At 37.3% G+C, this 18,596-nt stretch overlaps 1 protein-coding gene across 2 annotated transcripts in view; it reads right to left on the bottom strand.

Moving 5' to 3' along the window:
- psmd14 (proteasome 26S subunit, non-ATPase 14) overlaps positions 1–18,596 on the bottom strand; it is a 98,733-nt gene that overhangs the window by 61,522 nt on the left and 18,615 nt on the right. For both annotated transcript variants that reach the window (XM_063052324.1, XM_063052325.1), the window contains exons 2-3: positions 18,161–18,212; positions 481–552 (exon numbers count right to left, since the gene is read on the bottom strand). In XM_063052324.1, coding sequence (XP_062908394.1) covers positions 481–552; positions 18,161–18,208 — 120 coding nt within the window. In that variant the 5' untranslated portion in view covers positions 18,209–18,212. The remainder of the gene's footprint in view (positions 1–480; positions 553–18,160; positions 18,213–18,596) is intronic.

Genomic DNA, 18,596 nt, shown 5'->3' with positions numbered 1-18,596 from the left:
GCTCAGTACCTTTGCATATCTGATTAAAGTTTTATTAACGAATACCATGTACTGTTATGGAGTAGCACGGTAGTGTAGTGGTTAGCACAACGCTTTACAGTACAGGCGACCCGGGGTTCAATTCCTGCCACTGCCTGTAAGGAGTTAGTACATTCTCCCCGTGACCTTGTGGGTTTGCTCTGGGTGCTCTGGTTTCCTCCCACATTCCAAAGATGTATTGGCTGATAGGTTAATTAGTCATTGTAAACTGTCATATTAAAAATTGGAGTACTGTTGGGCGGTGAGGCTCAAAGGGGCTGTAAAGGCCTATTCTGCGCTGAATCTCAATATATAAATAAAAATAAAAGAAAGTTCAGCAAATAAAATATTACATTTAAAACCAATATACAGAAAATGACCTCGAAAAGCATGAACTTATTACATTCTAAATAACAAAAAAATTAATAAGTATGATCAAAGGTCTATGAAATTTAAACTTACTTTTAGTAGAGCAAGTGAAGATATATAAACCTGCTCTGCTGTATCAACAGCTGGGGCATCAGTCGGTGGGCCCTAAAATACACAAGTGAAACAAGTTTTCTAACCATGTAGTAGCCAAACTTAGTCACTTACTATTTTATCCTTCACATAATATGATCATGGAGATCATCTGCAGCAAATAACAAAAAGGTGACAATTAAATGTTAAACTAGATTTTACATTAGATCACAACTTGATCCTAACATTTGCAATATATCAATCTGTATTCTGAAATTTCACACCTTATGCTTAAAATCCTCACTTATATGGAAGTTCCCAATGAAACAAATCACTTAAAAGTTGATCATTTTAAAAATATGTAACAATTCATTCACTCTTTCAAAAGGATTAACCAGTAATAATAGACATTAGCTAAGTTTTTAAAAAATACACCTACTACTAATTGTGCATAAGTAAGGTAGAAGGAGGAATTTGATTTCCTCAACAAGCACCTGGTTGAGTGCTCAGAAAGAATGTCACATTAATGTTACCTTGTCACAAATGTCAAAAACTGATTTAGCAATTCCTGCATGGTTAAAACAAAGTTGTAAATGCAAATACCACTAATCTAATATGAATAATCTGTCCTGATGAAAGGTTTCTGCCCGAAATGTCGACTGTTTACTCTCCTCCATAGGTGCTGCCTGACCTGCTGATTTCCTCCAGCATTTTGTGTGTATTGCTTTGGATTTCCAGCATCTGCAGAATTTTTCTTGTTTATGAATAAGCTTTACTGTAACGAACAGCAATTTCTTTCCTCTGCAGTTACAACTAAAAGACATCCAAATGAGGGATGTGGGAGCACTTACAGGAACAGCCTGAGCTACAGCTTGTGAAAATGCACCAACATCCCCTAGGTATAACAGCTGTGAACAAAATATACCACAAGATGTCTTACCAGCCATTCCAACAATAAAGCTCTTCAAATATTTAATGCTCATTTATCACAAACATTTGGATACAAATCCATGTACTTTCACTGTTACTTTACAAACAGAAGCCTCATTAAATTGTAAGGATGATTTTCATACCAGAATAAAATACAATGCAAAATGCTGCGATAACTGTTTTATTAAAGCGACAGTACTCAGCACCTTAACTGCACAATTAAACTGTACTCACAAAGCTGAACCTTATTTGATTAGACCTCAGACACTAACAGGCAATAAAGAATCTTTCAGACAAACTAATTTAGTTCATTTTCAAAGAGTAAATTACACAATGCAAATGTCAAACATCTACCTGTATAATAAGGTATAACCACACAGTGAATCAGAGTTTAAAAATGCGAGATGGAAGATGCAAACCCATGTAGTACAAAAAAAATGCCTGATCAGTCTGATGGTTAACTATATCAAAATAATCAAATATGTAATCAGGAAATAAGCCAAATTATTAAATAGCCCCCTACCCCACCACCAGGCATTAAATTAACAGGCAATATTGTTAACCAAATTCTTTTTACGCAGATTAGTTATAAAATAAAAGGAATTTTACACAAAAAATTGGAGAACAGTTGATCTGTTATTTTTGTGGCTGGTCTTTGCTTGTACAATTTATAATTTATATTTCTTTGTGATAATTCGAATTTGATGACACCACTGAATCATGGACACTTTGAATAAAACTGGTGACCATTTTGAAACTAACCTATTGAAGCATTTGAAAATGTTTCAAATATCTCTATTAAATCTCTGTGTCTTCTCTTTATATACCTTTCATTTAACTGTTGTTTCTGAGCTACTTTACACGATTCTAGATATTTAGTGCAATGACTGGCCAATAGACCACTTCATGCATCTTGAGATATTCATGAATATAACCCTGCCACAGACACTGGGAAGAAAATATGAAACAATGTTTTATGTCTTCCTTTCAAGGTTACTTTCCATCTCAGGTTTTCCAAAATTCCAAAACACATCTAAGCCTTCCAGAAAGTCAACCAAATAATGAACTCCCATGTGAACTTACACTGAGTTCTAAGTTGCCCCTTTCTCCTACTGCACTGAGTAAGGACTTGGTGAAGGGCCAATGATGAAAAATAGTTCTGATGATTTAAAAACACCTAATTGACAATGAATGTCAATCTTCGAACCAACACTATTACAGTTTCAGTACCTCATAATCCATAAACCAGGTAAACCCTCTTTCTCTCAAACGACAATGCTTTTAATTTTGGAGTCATGCATCCAGCTTTCCACTATTAATGGTTTCTCAGTTTTATGGAGAACCAAGAATCTCGACTCTCAGCATTCCTTTAAATAGTTATCTTTTTGAATATGAATTTTATTTTTCCATCCTCAGCTAATATACATTATGATTCCCAATAAGAAATGTTAATACTATATTTATGATGTTTCCCATTTTTGTGATTGCCATTATTTACATTGGATGGACCAGAATGGCCTGTCAATTTTAAAGACAACCAGGACACTAATAGAATTTCAGCTTGAAGTGATTGGATAATGAAACATGTCATTAAGTTACTTCTTTACAAATTTGAGATCTGAGTTTTCAAACCAGCATAAGCTGAATGACCTCTTTGCCAAGTCCAAGAAACTGCCATGAAATGAACCTTTGCATTTAACCACAAATAGATGCCCAAATATGAACCAACTTATTTTTAGCAATCACAAATAATGGCTTATGTAAAGAAGGATAACATCAACAAATGTATTAGAAAACGCTAATCTCAAATTGAGAACATCGTTAAGATACCATACAACAAAAGGGAGGATTCCTCCTGATCCTACTGTTAATGATTGAAGTTGAAAACAAAATACAAATAGCAATTCACCCCCATCTTCACTTCAGGAGTTGATTTTACAACATAAATGATCGAAGAAGGGGAGTTTTTAAAGAAGGTATTTCATCTTATAGTTTGGTTTAAAAAGATGCCAGGCTGCTAAATTGACAGGTGATCCAAGTCCAACAGATCCACCCCTGTAGAACCAACTGTCATTTTAATGATTCAGAAGGCACCAGTGTGCCAATTCTAAGTGCTGGTGTAGGTCACAGAAGTGGGCCTTGTAGATTACCAGAATAGTCCCCTTGTGCTCTATTCCAATATATCCCTTATTCTTTTAATCCACCACCCAGCCCCCATGAAAATCTTCTTCTGATTATAAAAAAAACTGATAGTTTAAAAAGAAAAAAATAAAATTTGAATTCCTGTAATACTTGAAATATCCTTGTTCCATTCATGGCAAATACCAACCCCTCAGCAGTGATCGGCAAAAATATGACAGCAGAAAGGCCAAAAATCAGTGGGAAGGCCTCTTAAATAATTGGAAGCAAGGTTAGAGAGCAAAAAGGAAACAATCTGGAGGAAGTCTGATAAAATGGCAAAAGCAGAATCCCTCATCACATTTAACATATAGTTGGATGTACATTTGAAGAACTGTGACCCATAGGGTTACAGACCTAATGCTGGAAACAGAATTTTGCTGGTTAGCATTTGGAACTATTGCAGACACAAATGAATTTTTGCTATAAATACAAGGCATGAACAGTTCAAACTTTCATTCATAGAGAATATAAACTTAATCATACTAGGACGAAGATTGACACATGTAGCTAGATTTCAATCTGAGTTGATAACCAGGAGACATTTTGGACTGGACAAGACGTGAGCCCTCAATTCAATTCAAGTTGAATTGTCATTCAACCATACATGAATACCCAAGCATACAGCCAAACGAGACAGCATTACTCTGGGGCCAAGGTGCAAAACACAGTACCAGCAGTCACACAGCATAAAGCCACATAGCGTGTACAAGACAGCAAGCACAATACTCAAAACCAATGGAAACACAAGAGACAGCAAAAAATATTCAGTTGGTTGAACAGCAAATAGTGACATCCTGTGATTTTATAATATATGTCTACATCAGGATGAAGTGAGACTCAAGAGTAACGAGTTTGTGTTGTTTCCAGATTGGCGATGAACAGTAAGATCACAAGAGTTAGGAGTGGGAGGAGAGTGTTGGAGGAGGGTGTTGGTGGAATCCTTTTAATATCTCAATCATGATTTCTTTTCGGTCATATCTGCAGATCATAAAAACTTCATTTGGTGGTAAAGATGATGACATTCAGAGCTCTGTCCTAGTTAATATTGGACTATCTGTCCCATTGCAGCAGTGTCTTGCTGAATGAGAGGTGAGCAACCTGCCCCATTTCTGACATAACCTTTTGGTTGTGATGGGGGTCAAAATCTGAGCCACATTTTAAGGGTGTTTCTACACTCCCCTTGTGTTCTACAGTGAGACCAGAGAAGTCCCCATAATGCTGATGACTGAAGACACTGCTGTCATTGCCTGGTCTAAAGTACAGGCCTGAGCTTTCACTTCATCAGCCACCTTACAATTTGTACTTGTATAGCACCTTATTGAAATAAGCTTCATCAAAAAGTAGTACTATCTTTAGCTTTGAATTTGCTGCTAAGAGAGTTAACCAAAGCTTAGTTAAAAAAAGTCAGTTTTAATAATTAAATATACAGAAACAGCAGCTTTAGGAATTAGATCAATTAATAGTGGAATGATATGTGCATGTTAGGTCAAAAACATTTCAGATCCAGGAGGATCTAGTTTGTAAGCTAGATGGTAAAGACAGTGTTAAAAGGAGACAAGCTCATCAAAAAGAGGATGAGTACTTTAGCAACACTGATCAGACAAAGGTGATTTGAGCACATTTGAGGATTTCAATGGCAGATGAGCTGAGGTAGGCATGGATGAAGGCACTTAAGAAAGAGTGAAGCTCGCAGTCACTGTGATGGAGAACATTAGAGCAAACAGGTGCAGGACTTGATCATTCAGACCCTCAAAACTGCACAACTACTCTCCATGGTCATGGCTGATCGGATCCAAGAGGAGAACTCTTCTCTGCCATTTTCTTATATAAAATTGGTGACAAAGTCATGTAGCAAGGGTGAAAATTGAATCTTTTGTCCCCTTCAATTAGAAGTTGAAATTGAATGTTGGAAAAACCTTTCACAATATAAACACTGAACGGGTTTTCTGAAACTAAACAGGGAAATAAAACTGTGGGAGATTATCCCAGATGTTTGAATGTTCTTACCCAAGGAGAAGCATGCAGTCGAGTAAGATATGAATGTAAATCATGGCTCTAAAGGCATTGCCAAGTCTGGAAAAGAAGCTGTTGGTAGAAGTTCTCTGGCTATGATTAGATAGGGAAAAAATGGAAACAAGGTGGAGCTGCTGGAGTGGGGAACAGATGCTGGATGAGAATGATGTGATCATCAGCGATAAACACTAACAAAAAATCCCAATAGGGAAGATCAAGAAAGAAGTCACTTAGCCCCACACTAAATTTTATTTGAGTCCAGTTGGAAGCTGGCACATGTTGCTTTATGAGAGTGTATTCTCAATGGAGGACAAAAATAATCATAATCCTCACCTTAGGAAAGAAAGGCAGCTGAGAATGGTTGCTCCCAGCAGCAAGATCTCAAAGCTGCAATGACTGGCTCCCAAATAAGTCACAAAATTGTTTCATAAGTAAATAAATTTCCTATAATTCTAGTTGGATTCTATACAAGCCCTCACCATTACTTTTGCCCTTCACCTTTCCTGCAGAGTTACATAAAGTGGGCAACTACAATCAACTAAAATCAGGTGTAGACTGATAAGTAGATTTTTAACCCGGTGACATTTGTTGTTAGCATTCAAATGTGTCGATACCTTCAGTGCTTCAATGCCAAATGTGAGCACATCACAGTGCTCAAATTTAATAGACTTCTATCAAAGTGATTACCTCACATTTTTTGCTCACCATTTGTTTCAGCATTTGAGGGAAATAAAAGGGAACAGGAAAAGAGCAAAGCAATGGAACCGAAAGGATTGTTCTGCAATAAGCTGGCAGTTTCCTTGCCGCTGCGTTAATAGTGTCGCTCTATGATATGGTTCTTTATCTTTTTTTGAGAAACCACATTGCATTATGTAGCCTTTGGAACACAAATCTGATGAAGGAATACCCAAAATACTAAACGTATAGTGTTCCAACAAATGCCACTCATCCTGCTGAGATCTGCCAGCATTTTCTTTTTTTAATTTCACTTTTAAAATTTCCACATATTTTGCTTTCATGCAATCTAAGTAACACATTATCAACAAGCTAATCAAATGTATAGGAAAATGCAGCACATTGTAATATAGCAGGCAGCTTCTTGTTTGGAATTCAGTCCAGTGTACACAGAAAATGTAAGTGTAGAGATCAGGGCAATTTGCCTAACCAGGGTATCATAATTAGATTGTGGCAAAACTTTACTCCACTCACCTGCGGTCAAATTTAAGATTAAATCAGCTAAACTGATTCAGAGATAAGGATGTCGTGTGCCCCTGTTAAAATACACAGCTGTATCTATTTATTTTAGCAATGCAGCATAAATGTAGATCAAGCAGATGTTTTCCCCTCAACACCTCAGTTTTGGAAAAGAACTCTGCTTATGTGGTCAGTAAGTAAATCAATAAATATAATTTACTAATTAGTTACCTCTGTGGCTCATTAGTAACAATTAGGGTAACATTACAAATATAATTTGAAATAGAGGATTCAATTACCACTTCCAATCTTCTAACTTTTTTTAGATACCAGATTTTCAAACTAGAAATCAGTTATACTGTACCTGCTAATTTAGTATTTGTAATCCAATGGATTTCAATAAAATTTTGTTGGGCCAAAATATATTCATCACTAGCTGATGACATGCTCCTCCCGGGTCAGATCATCTCTAACTTCATACCTATGCATTAAAACACTGAAGTCAATAACAGGCTGAAAATAAGAGCATCTGACCACCTGTGTTATTGCTGCCAATCTTAAAAGTGGAGCTCAGACAAATTGAGCCCAAAGGACAGAAATATCATATCTAGCCCAAACACATTATTGGCCTGGATCACAGAGAAACAGGATACTTACAATGGAGTCACCAATCATCAAAAAGTAAGCCCAGTTAAATATTCACAAACAAGAAAAAATCTGCAGATGCTGGAGATCCGAACAACACACACAAAATGCTGGAGGAACTCAGCAGGCCAGGCAAAGAGTATAGTCCTGCCAAAGAAAGCCTTCTGGCCAAAGGGTCTCAGCCCAAAACGTTGACTGTACTCTTTTCCATAGATGCTGCTTGGCCTGCTGAGTTCCTCCAGCATTTTGTGTGTGTTGCCCAGTTGTATATTTTATATAACCTTTTATATAAACTCATAATATTTACTGGCTGAAACTATTTTAAATACATTTATTTTCTTTTAATTATCCATCTATTTTGCTTATACATCTGGTTATCGGAGATATTTATGAAAGACTTATAACATCTTTGACTGCAGTGAGCTATTAAAAAGCCAGAGGGGCACTTGAGAGGCGGGAGCTCAGGATTTATCACCCGGGACCTAGTTACCATTTGCAACCCAGTTCACAGAGTGGCCAAAGTAGCCAGCACTTAAACTCAACTGGCACCTCGTCAAACATTGGGAGTGGCAGCAGGTGGGAGCATGTTATTTTAGAACAGAAGGCAGCGCAAAACAAAATTAAACTTTAAAAGAAATACAAATGTTATACATAGAAAACATGTTTCAAAAGAACACCGAATGCCTTCACGGACGAAGATCAAATTCATAATTTAAAATGTAACCTAGCATTTAATTCTTCAAGATCAGGCATGACTGCAAATCGTGAACAGCTAAAAATTTTAAGATCCATCTAGCTCAAAAGAATTTCTGCTTCAACTATGTGTCATGCACTATATATCATACATAGGAGCTTTTTGAAAAGCTCCTGTCTGTTCATATTTCATAGACATTCACGTAATGGGACTCATCTGATAAAGATATGTGATTAATCAGACAATATGTACCAGATGCTTTTTTTTAAATCAGATTTTGATTTTCTTTTCACCATTTACTAATAGATCACAATTATGACAGCTTTAACAACATTGATTACAATTCCTATATTGCAACACTTTTCAGTCCAAAAATTACTGTGAGATGTCTTGAGATTGTAAAAGGCAATGAAAAATCCAAGCAATTTTCTTCCTCCAACGAATTTACAGTACCACAATCAGTTATGTTCAGTTAATTCATTTCAAGATTTGCAGTTTTTTTTTGGGGGGGGGGGTTAATATTTTAACTTCCGGTAATTTCTTTCCCCCCTTAAGCAGGAACATTAAGTTTTTAAATCCCCAAACAAAAATAATCAGTGCAAAACCTCAAATGCCCATGACCAGTAGCAAATCTCTAAAGAGTCCAAACTCACTCTTCAGATGTATCTAATCAATATATCTCAGCGACTGAGTCTGCCAAGTTTATAATAACAAGAGCGGAGTCAAAACAGGGAATGGAAAAGGAGAGAAGGGGGTCAGAAAATTACTGGAGATGTTCACGTCATAGATGGGAGGCTACCCCGATGGAATATTAGGTGTTGCTCCTCCAGCCTGAGAGTGGCCTCATCGTGGCATATTCATGAAATATGTTGTCTTGCAGTAGCAGTACACTGCAATACAAAACACATCTATATACAGTGCCTATAAAAAGTATTCACCCCCCTTGAAAGTTTTCATGTTCTGTTGTTTTACATCATTGAATCACAGTGGATTTAATTTGGCTTTTTTTTATTACACTGATCAACAGAAAAAGACTCTCATTTCAAAATAAAACAGCTCTCTACAAAGTGATCGAAATTAATTACAAATATAAAACACAAAATAAGTGACCGCAAAAGTATTCACCCCCTTTAATATGACACACCAAATCATAACTGGTGCAGTCAAATAGTTTTAGAAGTCACATAGATAGTTAAATAGAGATCACTGTGTGCAGTCAAGCTGTTTCAATTGATTGTAGTAAAAATATACCCGTTTATGTAAGGTTCAACCACTGGTGAATCAGTATCCTGGCAAAAACTACATCATGAAGACAAAAGAATACTCCAAGCAACTCCACGAAAAGGTTACTGAAAAGCACAAGTCTGGAGATAGATACAAGAAAATTTCCAAGTCACTGAATGTCCCTTGGAGTATAGGTAAGTCAATCATCAAGAAATGGAAAGGATATGGCACAGCTGTAAATCTGCCTAGAGCAGGCTGTCCTTAAAAATTGAGTGGCTGAGCAAGAAGGGGACTAGTGAGGGAGGCCACCAAGAGACCCAACAACTCTGGAGGAGTTACAAGCTTCAATGGCTGAAATGGGAGAGACAGCGGATACAACAACTATTGCCCAGTGCTTCACCAGTCACAGCTTTATGGGAGAGAGGCAAAGAGAAAGCCATCTATTGAAAAAAAATTCACATGAAATCTTGGCTAGTTTGCCAGAAGGCATGTGGGAGACTCTGAAATCATCTGGAAGAAGGTTCTATGGTCTGATGAAACCAAAATTGAGCTTTTTGGCCATCAGACTAAATGTTAGGTTTGGCGTAAGCCAAACACTACACGCCATCGAAAACACACCATCCCTACTGTGAAGCATGGCGGTGGCTGCATCATGCTGTGGGGATGCTTCACTGCAGCAGGCCCTGGAAAGCTTGTGAAGGTAGAGGGCAAAATGAATGCAGCAAAATATAGGGAAAATCTGGAGGAAAACCTGATGTAGTCTGCAAGAGAACTGTAACTTGGGAGATTTGTTTTCCTGCATGACAATGACACTAAGCATAAAGCCAAAGATAGACGGGAATGGCTTAAAAATAACAAAGTTAATGTCCTGAAGTGGCCAAGTCAGAGTCCAGACCTCAGTCCAACTAAGAATTTGTGGCTGGACTTAAAAAGGGCTGTTTACTCACGATGCTCATGCAATCTGACAGAGCTTGAGCAGTTTTGTATAGAAGAATGGGGGAAAACTGCAGTGTCCAGATATGCAAAGGTGATAGAGACCTACCCACCCAGACTCAAGGCTGTAATTGCATCTACTAAATACTGACTTGAATCCTTATTCAATCAATTATTTTGTGTTTTATATCTGTAATTAATTTAGATCACTTTGTAGAGATCTGTTTGCACTTTGACACAAGAGTATTTTTTCTGTGATCAGTGTCAAAAAAGCCAAATTAAATCCAGTGATTCAATGTCATAAAACAATAAAACATGAAAATTTCCCGGGGAGGGGGTGACTATTTTTATAGGCACTGTATATATAATTAAATTAAATAAGTAGTGCAAAAAGAGAACAAAAAAGAAAAACTTAGTGAGGTAGTGTTCATGGGTTCATTGTCCGTTCAGAAATCTGATAGCAGTGGGGAAGGAACTATTCCTAAAACACTGAGTATGTGTCTTCAGACTCCTGTACCACCTCCTTGATGGTAGCAATGAGAAGAGGGCATGTCCTGAGTGATGCCCTTAATGACGGATGCCAACTTTTTGAGGCATCGCTTTTTGAAGTTGTCCTCAATGTCGGGGAGGCAAGTGCCCTTAATGGAGATGGCTGAGTTTGCAACTTTCTGCATCTTTATCGATCTTGTGCAGTGGCCCCTCCGTACCAGACGGTGATGAAACCAGCCAGAATGTTCTTCACGGTACATCTGTTCAAATTTGTGAAGAGTCCATGGACTAAAACGTTGGAATGAAAAGGGCAGTGGAATTAAAATGGTTAGCCATGGGTAAACTCTGCTTGTCATGGACAGAGCAAAGGTGCTCGACAAAGTGCACCCCCAATCTTCAGCAGGTCTCACCACTGCAGAGGTGGTCACACTGGCAGCACAATACAATAGATCACCTGAGAGACTTGCCGCAGCTGGATGGACCATTGAGGGCCCTGAATGGTGGTGAGGGAGAAGGTGATGGCAGGTGGAGCACTTCACAGGGATAAATGCCAGGACAGAGATCAGTGGGAAGGGGCGAATGGACAAACGAGTCATGGACAGAATGGTCCCTGAAGAAAGCAGGTGGTGGGAGGAGAGGTAACGATGTGTTTGGTGGTAGGATCCTGTTTGAAGTCAAGTTGCCAAGTTCATGCAATTTGATTCTATTAGTACATGTATTAGTACATGTTGTTCATTTGTATAAAAGCAGTTGTCCTCAGTGGATAAATCCAGAAAGAACATGTATGCTAAACCAATGAAACAAAAATATTTTCTATAAGCCTCATTGAATATCCAAGAAAGCTTTCAAAGCTTTTATGGGAAAAGAGGCAACAGGTATTAGTCACATCACTTCAAAACATGTTCTGTCAAAGCTTTTCCAACTTTGCTAATCGGTGATCTATCTACTGTGGCTCTTTGTTGGTGAGCATTGTGAAGAAACAAAATATTCTAACAAAGTCAAAATGTTAAACCAAAAGTCTGACATTAGACTTGAATTTTTAGTTGTTCTTGAAATAGTATGCTGAGCATGTGGATGTGACACGTGGGATAATGTGAACCTAAACACACATAGGTATACACACACACACACATATACATACACACACACACACACACACACACACACACACACACACACACACACACAATTAAACAATGCTCACTCCCTTTATGGGTAGGTTGTAATCTCTACATTTAATGGCTAGGACCATGACTAAGTATTTATTATGAAGTCATTTTTTTTTCCAATTCCAGGTGTGAAACTGAAGAACTCATGGCTGGGTAAAGGACATGTTCAAAAATTTGCTGCACAGTTGCAACCACTTTTCAGAGATGTCACTGAGGTGGTTGGTTGGTTACGAGGTGAGAGTTAGCTTCTATCCAAACATTTCAGTACCTGGTCTTTTTGACCTGATATTGGTGAAGCAAAATTCAAAAGAACTGGAAATCAAGGCTTCAGTGATTTCAGATTCTATCTGTTTTGAACTTTGAATGATATCCACGCATTGGTTGTCCAAATGCTACATAGCGCTGTACTGTGCACTATTCAAGGGACAAAGTAGGAGCTACGTTTTAATGTGTTGATCCAAAAAGTTAAGGAAGATTTGACATTTTATCTCTAGTCTATATTAAGTCATCTGCTCTCATTGGGATGAAGTTATAATTCATCCTAAAATTTAACAGTAAGTTGAAAGTACTTTTGCAGTAGTAATAAGTGTTGAATTATACCAAAATTTGATATTGGTATGCTCTTCCTTCCCAAGACAAATAGCAGTTTTGTTGATATTCATTCAGGAGATGCATACGTAATGCTTAGCCATGTGAAGAAGCTGCTTGAAAGCAAATGAATCTGTAGACCTGCAGGAATAATTAGCCTTAAGAATGGCCAAGAAAGAAAAATGAAACAAAGAAAAATACAAAATGCATTCATATTGCAAAGAAGAATGTTTGATATATTTACTAACACTATGAATTTGCAAAGATTCAAATTAATTCAACTACATTCAGCATCTTGCCTAATTCTACGAAAGCAGGATTAGAAATGCCTTGATAAAACCGTACATCGTAGCCTTTTGTCTGGTTCACCCCAATCCATCAACCCACCTGCACACCTCCTGCAAGCACTGCATGTTACAATGAACTGTTCAAGCTGCTTGGCACATAATTGCGTAAATTATGTTGTTCCTAGCAATTAGCCAAGTTGCAATGCATTTGAGCATGACTGTATGGCTTGCAAGGCTGAGTCATTTCTGACTCTCCACACACAGATCACTGTTACAAACTGTTACTCAGTGAACTGACCTTCATGGCAATAATCATAACCCTGTCCACCTCTGGTGATTCAATAAAACCTAGAAAGGTAGCTAATTTTAAGCTTACATTCATCATTAAGGGAGAAAAATCAACTTCCTCCCTCTTACAGGAGAATGATATGGCACTATAACAATTAAAACCATTCATTTGATACCTTGCATGCCTTACTGCATTGGGAAACAAATTCTTAGACATGTCTGAAAAGATATGTGATGCCATTGTGCATCCCAAGGAAACAGAAAAGCACAAGCATCAGCTCCTTCATTTACAGTAATATATGAACCCATAAAAACCTCCAGTTTCATTCGGGCTGCTCTTGTTGACAAAGTGTTAAAAAAGGCTTTTGCCATTATAACAGCATAAAGCTAACACCTCAAAGTGTTATCTGCTCAGTCCTTTTAGCAAATTTATTAACACTATTAGTTAGATTACTCCACCTTTTCCATGGTGTGAACCGGTATCAATTATTTAGCCAATTCTATTCTATGTTAATAAAATACCTGCTGATTAAACATATACCAAAGTGTCACTTTGTGCTACACAGAACATTGACACTATTTATTTTAGTTTAAATAAATGCTACAGTCAGAAGCTGGTGCAAGATTGTGATGACAGAAGTTGTGAAAAATAAAAAAAAATGTATGCACCAAAAGTCCTTGTATTTCTGTGTGAATGTGAATATAGGACAGTGGAAGCAGAACAGAAAATAATACATTCATATCTCACAATTTTGCCACTGTTTAGTGGATCACTTGCAAAATTTAAACAGCAAATGTGTCAATATTTAACCTGACATGAAGCAAAATTGACTACTGTATCTTCTATATTCCACAGCAACTGCAATTCAAAAGTACTTCTCTGGCAGTAAAGCAGTTTAAGGTGCAGAAAAGGTGCCATATTTGTCTCCTTACGGGTATAGATCACTAACAAAAAAAGAAGCAGTACTTTATTCTTTACCAGACTTCTAAAATGGAAAAAAAGTGTTTGTCTCCCCAGATTTAAATGATTTGACAAAGGACTTCACAACCAAGAAGATAATTCAGAGATATAAACATCTGCGAAGAAATAAAAGGCCGACATTTCAGGCTAAAGATCTTTCTTCAGAAGAAAGAGATTTTGCTGCTGCTTACCAGAAAGCACCGAAGCATTTATTTCCCATCTATTATGGAACAATTACAGCTTACACCAATAATTCTTGAGATTTTACAATTTATATTATTTTCTATCCTCAGAAATAGGAGAGGATAAAAAAATATTCATAATAGAGTACATTCAAGGATGAATTTTCCTGACCAAGAATCAGAGCCTCAGATTAAGAGATTTTGGCCAACAGAACAAACTAGAAGAAATTTCTTCATCCAGAAAGCAGTGAATTATTAGAAATTTTTTTATCCAAGATGGCAAGGGATGCTCAGTTACCAAGTTTATTCAAGACAGAAGATCGACAGATTTTTGGTATTAAGGGAATTGGTGGATATTGAGTTGGTAGGGGGAAGTGGCACTGAGTTAAATTAGTGAAAGGAGCCATTTCGTTTACTCCTGATTTTGTTTCTTGGGTTCTCTGTTCAGCATTGCAAAGGATCCAGTTAACTACTTCCTTCAAATGTTTAATTCAGCACTGCGGTTCAGAATATTCAACAGATAAATTTGAAAGGCGCAACATTGATGAATGACTGTCATGCCGATTCTCATCTTTTATAACAGTGAATTACTATTTTTAAATTTTGAAGTCCAAAGATTTTCAAATCTGCATTAAAAAAAATTGGGAGTCGGTAATATTAAAGTGGATCAATGTTCTCATAGCTGTTTGTATTTTACATGAAATGATTATACTATTCACTTCAGTTCTTAGTCTGTGATCTCTGTATTCTATTTTATAATCTAATTGAAAGCACTAATTTACAAATGGTATACATTATATTTTCAATATCTAGTTCATGCTTTCAATTATGCTGATAATTTTCTTGATAAGAACAACCCCTCATATAAATTACTGTTACTTGCTAAACTAAAGACCTGTGGGTTTAATTGTATTACACCAAATGTAAAAAATGAATATCTCACAACCAGACATCAATAAACAATTTTTTCAAAAGAAAAATGGAAAATGTAAAGTTATTAATGGTGCCATTAGTAAGTACAAATCTACATTAAAATCTCTATTTAGTGTAGCAAATCAAACCTGGAAAAACAGGCTGTCTTAATATCAGCGAATGTAAACTACTTCTGCTATCCCTAGTTCAATGATGAGTTGAGGCAACCTGTTATAGGAGGTGTTAATTGGCAAATGCTGTACAAGTCGGGAGCATGTTCCCTGTCGTCCTGGCCCAGCAAGGCTAGGTCATTAAAGTGGAAATGAATTCTTTCAGGCTTCCTTAACCCCTTAAAGGCTCAATTTGCTTCCACTACTCAGATGAAAAACTAAACACTCATTTTATATCACACATTCAATAAACTTTTGAAATAAATTAAGTAGACACCATGATAGCAAATCGGGATAAACATGGTCTGCACATGATGGAAAATATTTCAGGAAGTAAGTGACAGAAAACCTCAACGGAACTCTTCATTCCAGAATTTAAACAACAATTACAAGTCACTATCCACTAGAAAGCCATAGATTATGCAAATTTGTAACCAGAATGTAATTGTATTATCTCAAACAGACTGCAAAATTTTACTAAATATTTCTTATACTATTTACTTCCCATTACATTTTTAGCTGGCTAACCAAGAATTCTAACACTCAAACAACTCTTCCAAATGAGCTTTTTACTCCCAAAATTGAAGCGTGCCTTTAGCTGTTCTGTATCTGGGGAATTTCTAACCCAAATCCAGGAACTAGCTGCTAAAATACTGAACTATTATAACCTCTGGGAGGATTCCTTACTTAAACCAGAATGAATCTCTTATCAAGCTTCAATTTAAACAATAAACTAACAGACAGATTCGTAAATGGCAAATGGATACCAGCAAAGAAATAATAACTCTCCTCATACAATACAAATCTCAGACATTTCTGAATATAATTCTTAGTGTTAGCTTATCACTGAACATCTGAAAGGTCTTCCCTGGCCTATTACACCAGTTTCAGGTGGTTTCAGAAACCAACTTTGAAGTCACACTACACAGCACTTTTCTAAATGTAATCAGGCACGCTAATATGTTAGATTCCATTGGTTGTTTTTGTTCCAATTGTACAATATATCAAGTCACTACCAGAAAGCATTACAAACTATTAAAATACTTAATCTAATTGGCATATCAGTAAGTGCAAAAAAAAATTGAGCAATACTATAGTTTAAAAATCAGTAACTTAACAGTTTACAATGAGTTTCTCAATGTCTTTCAGACATGAACAAAAAACAGCTTATGAATCATGCAACATTATACTTATTCGCAGACAATTCCCCTGTAGCTCTTTAATATATTCTGGATCTGACAATTAGATCAATAGAGGAATACTAAAGTATTCTTCGCATGCATGGGATAAGTAACTATAAAAGTAGCCTGAAGCTGCTGCTAGAGTAAATAGTATGAAAATACACCTAAAATATCCACAATTTTGGGGATATTGTTTTAACTAAGATCAATTTCTAAAGAATATGGGAACTGATAAGAACCAGTCCTCTGAAGACGCCATAGCCCCAGCCCTCTCCTCCCTCCTGTCCCGCCTAGAAAATGATGCCTCATATGCCAGGATGCTCATCGACTTCAACTCGGCGTTTAACACAATCATCCCTCAGAGGCTGGAGGGTAAACTGTCCCTGTTGGGACTCAACACCCCTCTCTGTAACTGGATCTTGGACTTCTTGAAAGAAAGACCACAATTAGTCCGAGTTGGCAGCAAGATCTCAAGCTCCATTACGCTGAACACTGGTACCCTCCCACACCTCAGGGGTGTTGGCTCAGCCCACTGCTGCCTCCGCTGCTGACTCACGATTGCGCTGCCGGATTCAGCTCAAACTGCATCATCAAGTTCATTGATGATACAGTGGTCAGCCTCGTTAACAACAATGATGAGTCAGCATACAGAGAGGAGGTAGACAGGCTTATCAAATGGTGTGAGAACAACAACTTGTGTCTCAATGTGATCAAGACAAAAGAGATGACTGTGGACTTCAGGAAGGCACAGGTCAACCACTCTACATTGCACATCAATGGCTCTGCCATGAAGAGAGTGAAGAGCACAAAGTTCCATGCTGTGCATATAACTAACAATTTAACCTGGATCCACAACACGTCTTCACTAGACAAAGCAGCACAGCAGTATCTACACTTTCTGAGGATATTGAGGCATGCAAGGCTCCCCACTGCCCCCCCCCCCACCAGCAACCTTCTACAGGAGCACCATCGAGTGTCCTGTCTGGCTACATCTTCGTGTGGTACGGAAGCTGCAATGCATCAGACTGCAACACCCTACAGAGGGCAGTAAAACCAGCTGAGAAGATCACCAGGGTCTCCCTCCTCCCAATTTGTGAGATTTAACAGAAGTGCTTCAGACAAAGAGCCTGAAGCATTGCTGAGGATCCCTACCACCCATCTCACAACCTCTCAAACTCACTACCGTCACGAAGGAGGTATAGAAGCATTAGGACTTGGGGCTGCCAGACTCGGTAACAGCCTCTTCCTTCAGGTTGTGAGACTAATGAATACCACCACTGAGGTCTCGTCATTTGGACAGTGAGCTGTTTACCTGTGCTGCACACTACATGCATTTTGAATATTTTATTAACTTATTTATGGCAATATTTTGGTTTATATGCTGTGTGTGATATATGTTTTGTGAGTGCACAATGGCCCGAAGGAACATAGTTTCATTTGGTTGTACATATGTACAGTCAGATGACAATAAACTTGAACATGAACTAGAAATTGATTAATTTCTCCTCTGTACCCATTTCATGTGGGCAAACAAGCCTTTCAGCAAAATTTCAGCCAAAGAAATACTAACCAATTTCAGCAGAAACTAATTTTTTTTTTAATTGTCTTAATGTTAATTTAATAAGAAGATGGGGACACCAACCTGTCCAAGTCCAGGCATACCACCTCCTAGTCGTAAAAGTCTGTCCATTTTTCTGAAAACAAAAACACACAGAAGTAATTAACCACAAAACTTTTAAACTCAATTATCATCTATATAATTCACCTTCAATCTTTCCTTATGTCAAAAATATTGGTGGTAATTACAACACAACATCAGATTTCCTGTTAATTAGCACCACATACTAATTCAAGAACCTGTCTTCCTTGCTAATTAACAGACCCAATTTCACCGCTTTTGTTTTTTTGTTGGGTTATCCCCAATTTCATAACAGTATTTCACAAGTGAAAACCACCTCAAAAGTTCCTACTGATGATCACAATGTTTATACTTGCCACTGAAAATATTAGATGTGGGTTTTTGATTATATAGTTCAATCATATTAAAAAGATTCCCTTTTCCTAACTGAAGCATTCCT

This window comes from Mobula hypostoma, chromosome 6 (genome assembly GCF_963921235.1).
Source record: "Mobula hypostoma chromosome 6, sMobHyp1.1, whole genome shotgun sequence".
Classification (NCBI taxonomy): Eukaryota; Metazoa; Chordata; class Chondrichthyes; order Myliobatiformes; family Myliobatidae; genus Mobula; species Mobula hypostoma.
Note: the sequence above shows the minus strand (reverse complement) of the source record. Positions and strands in the feature narration are given on the sequence as shown.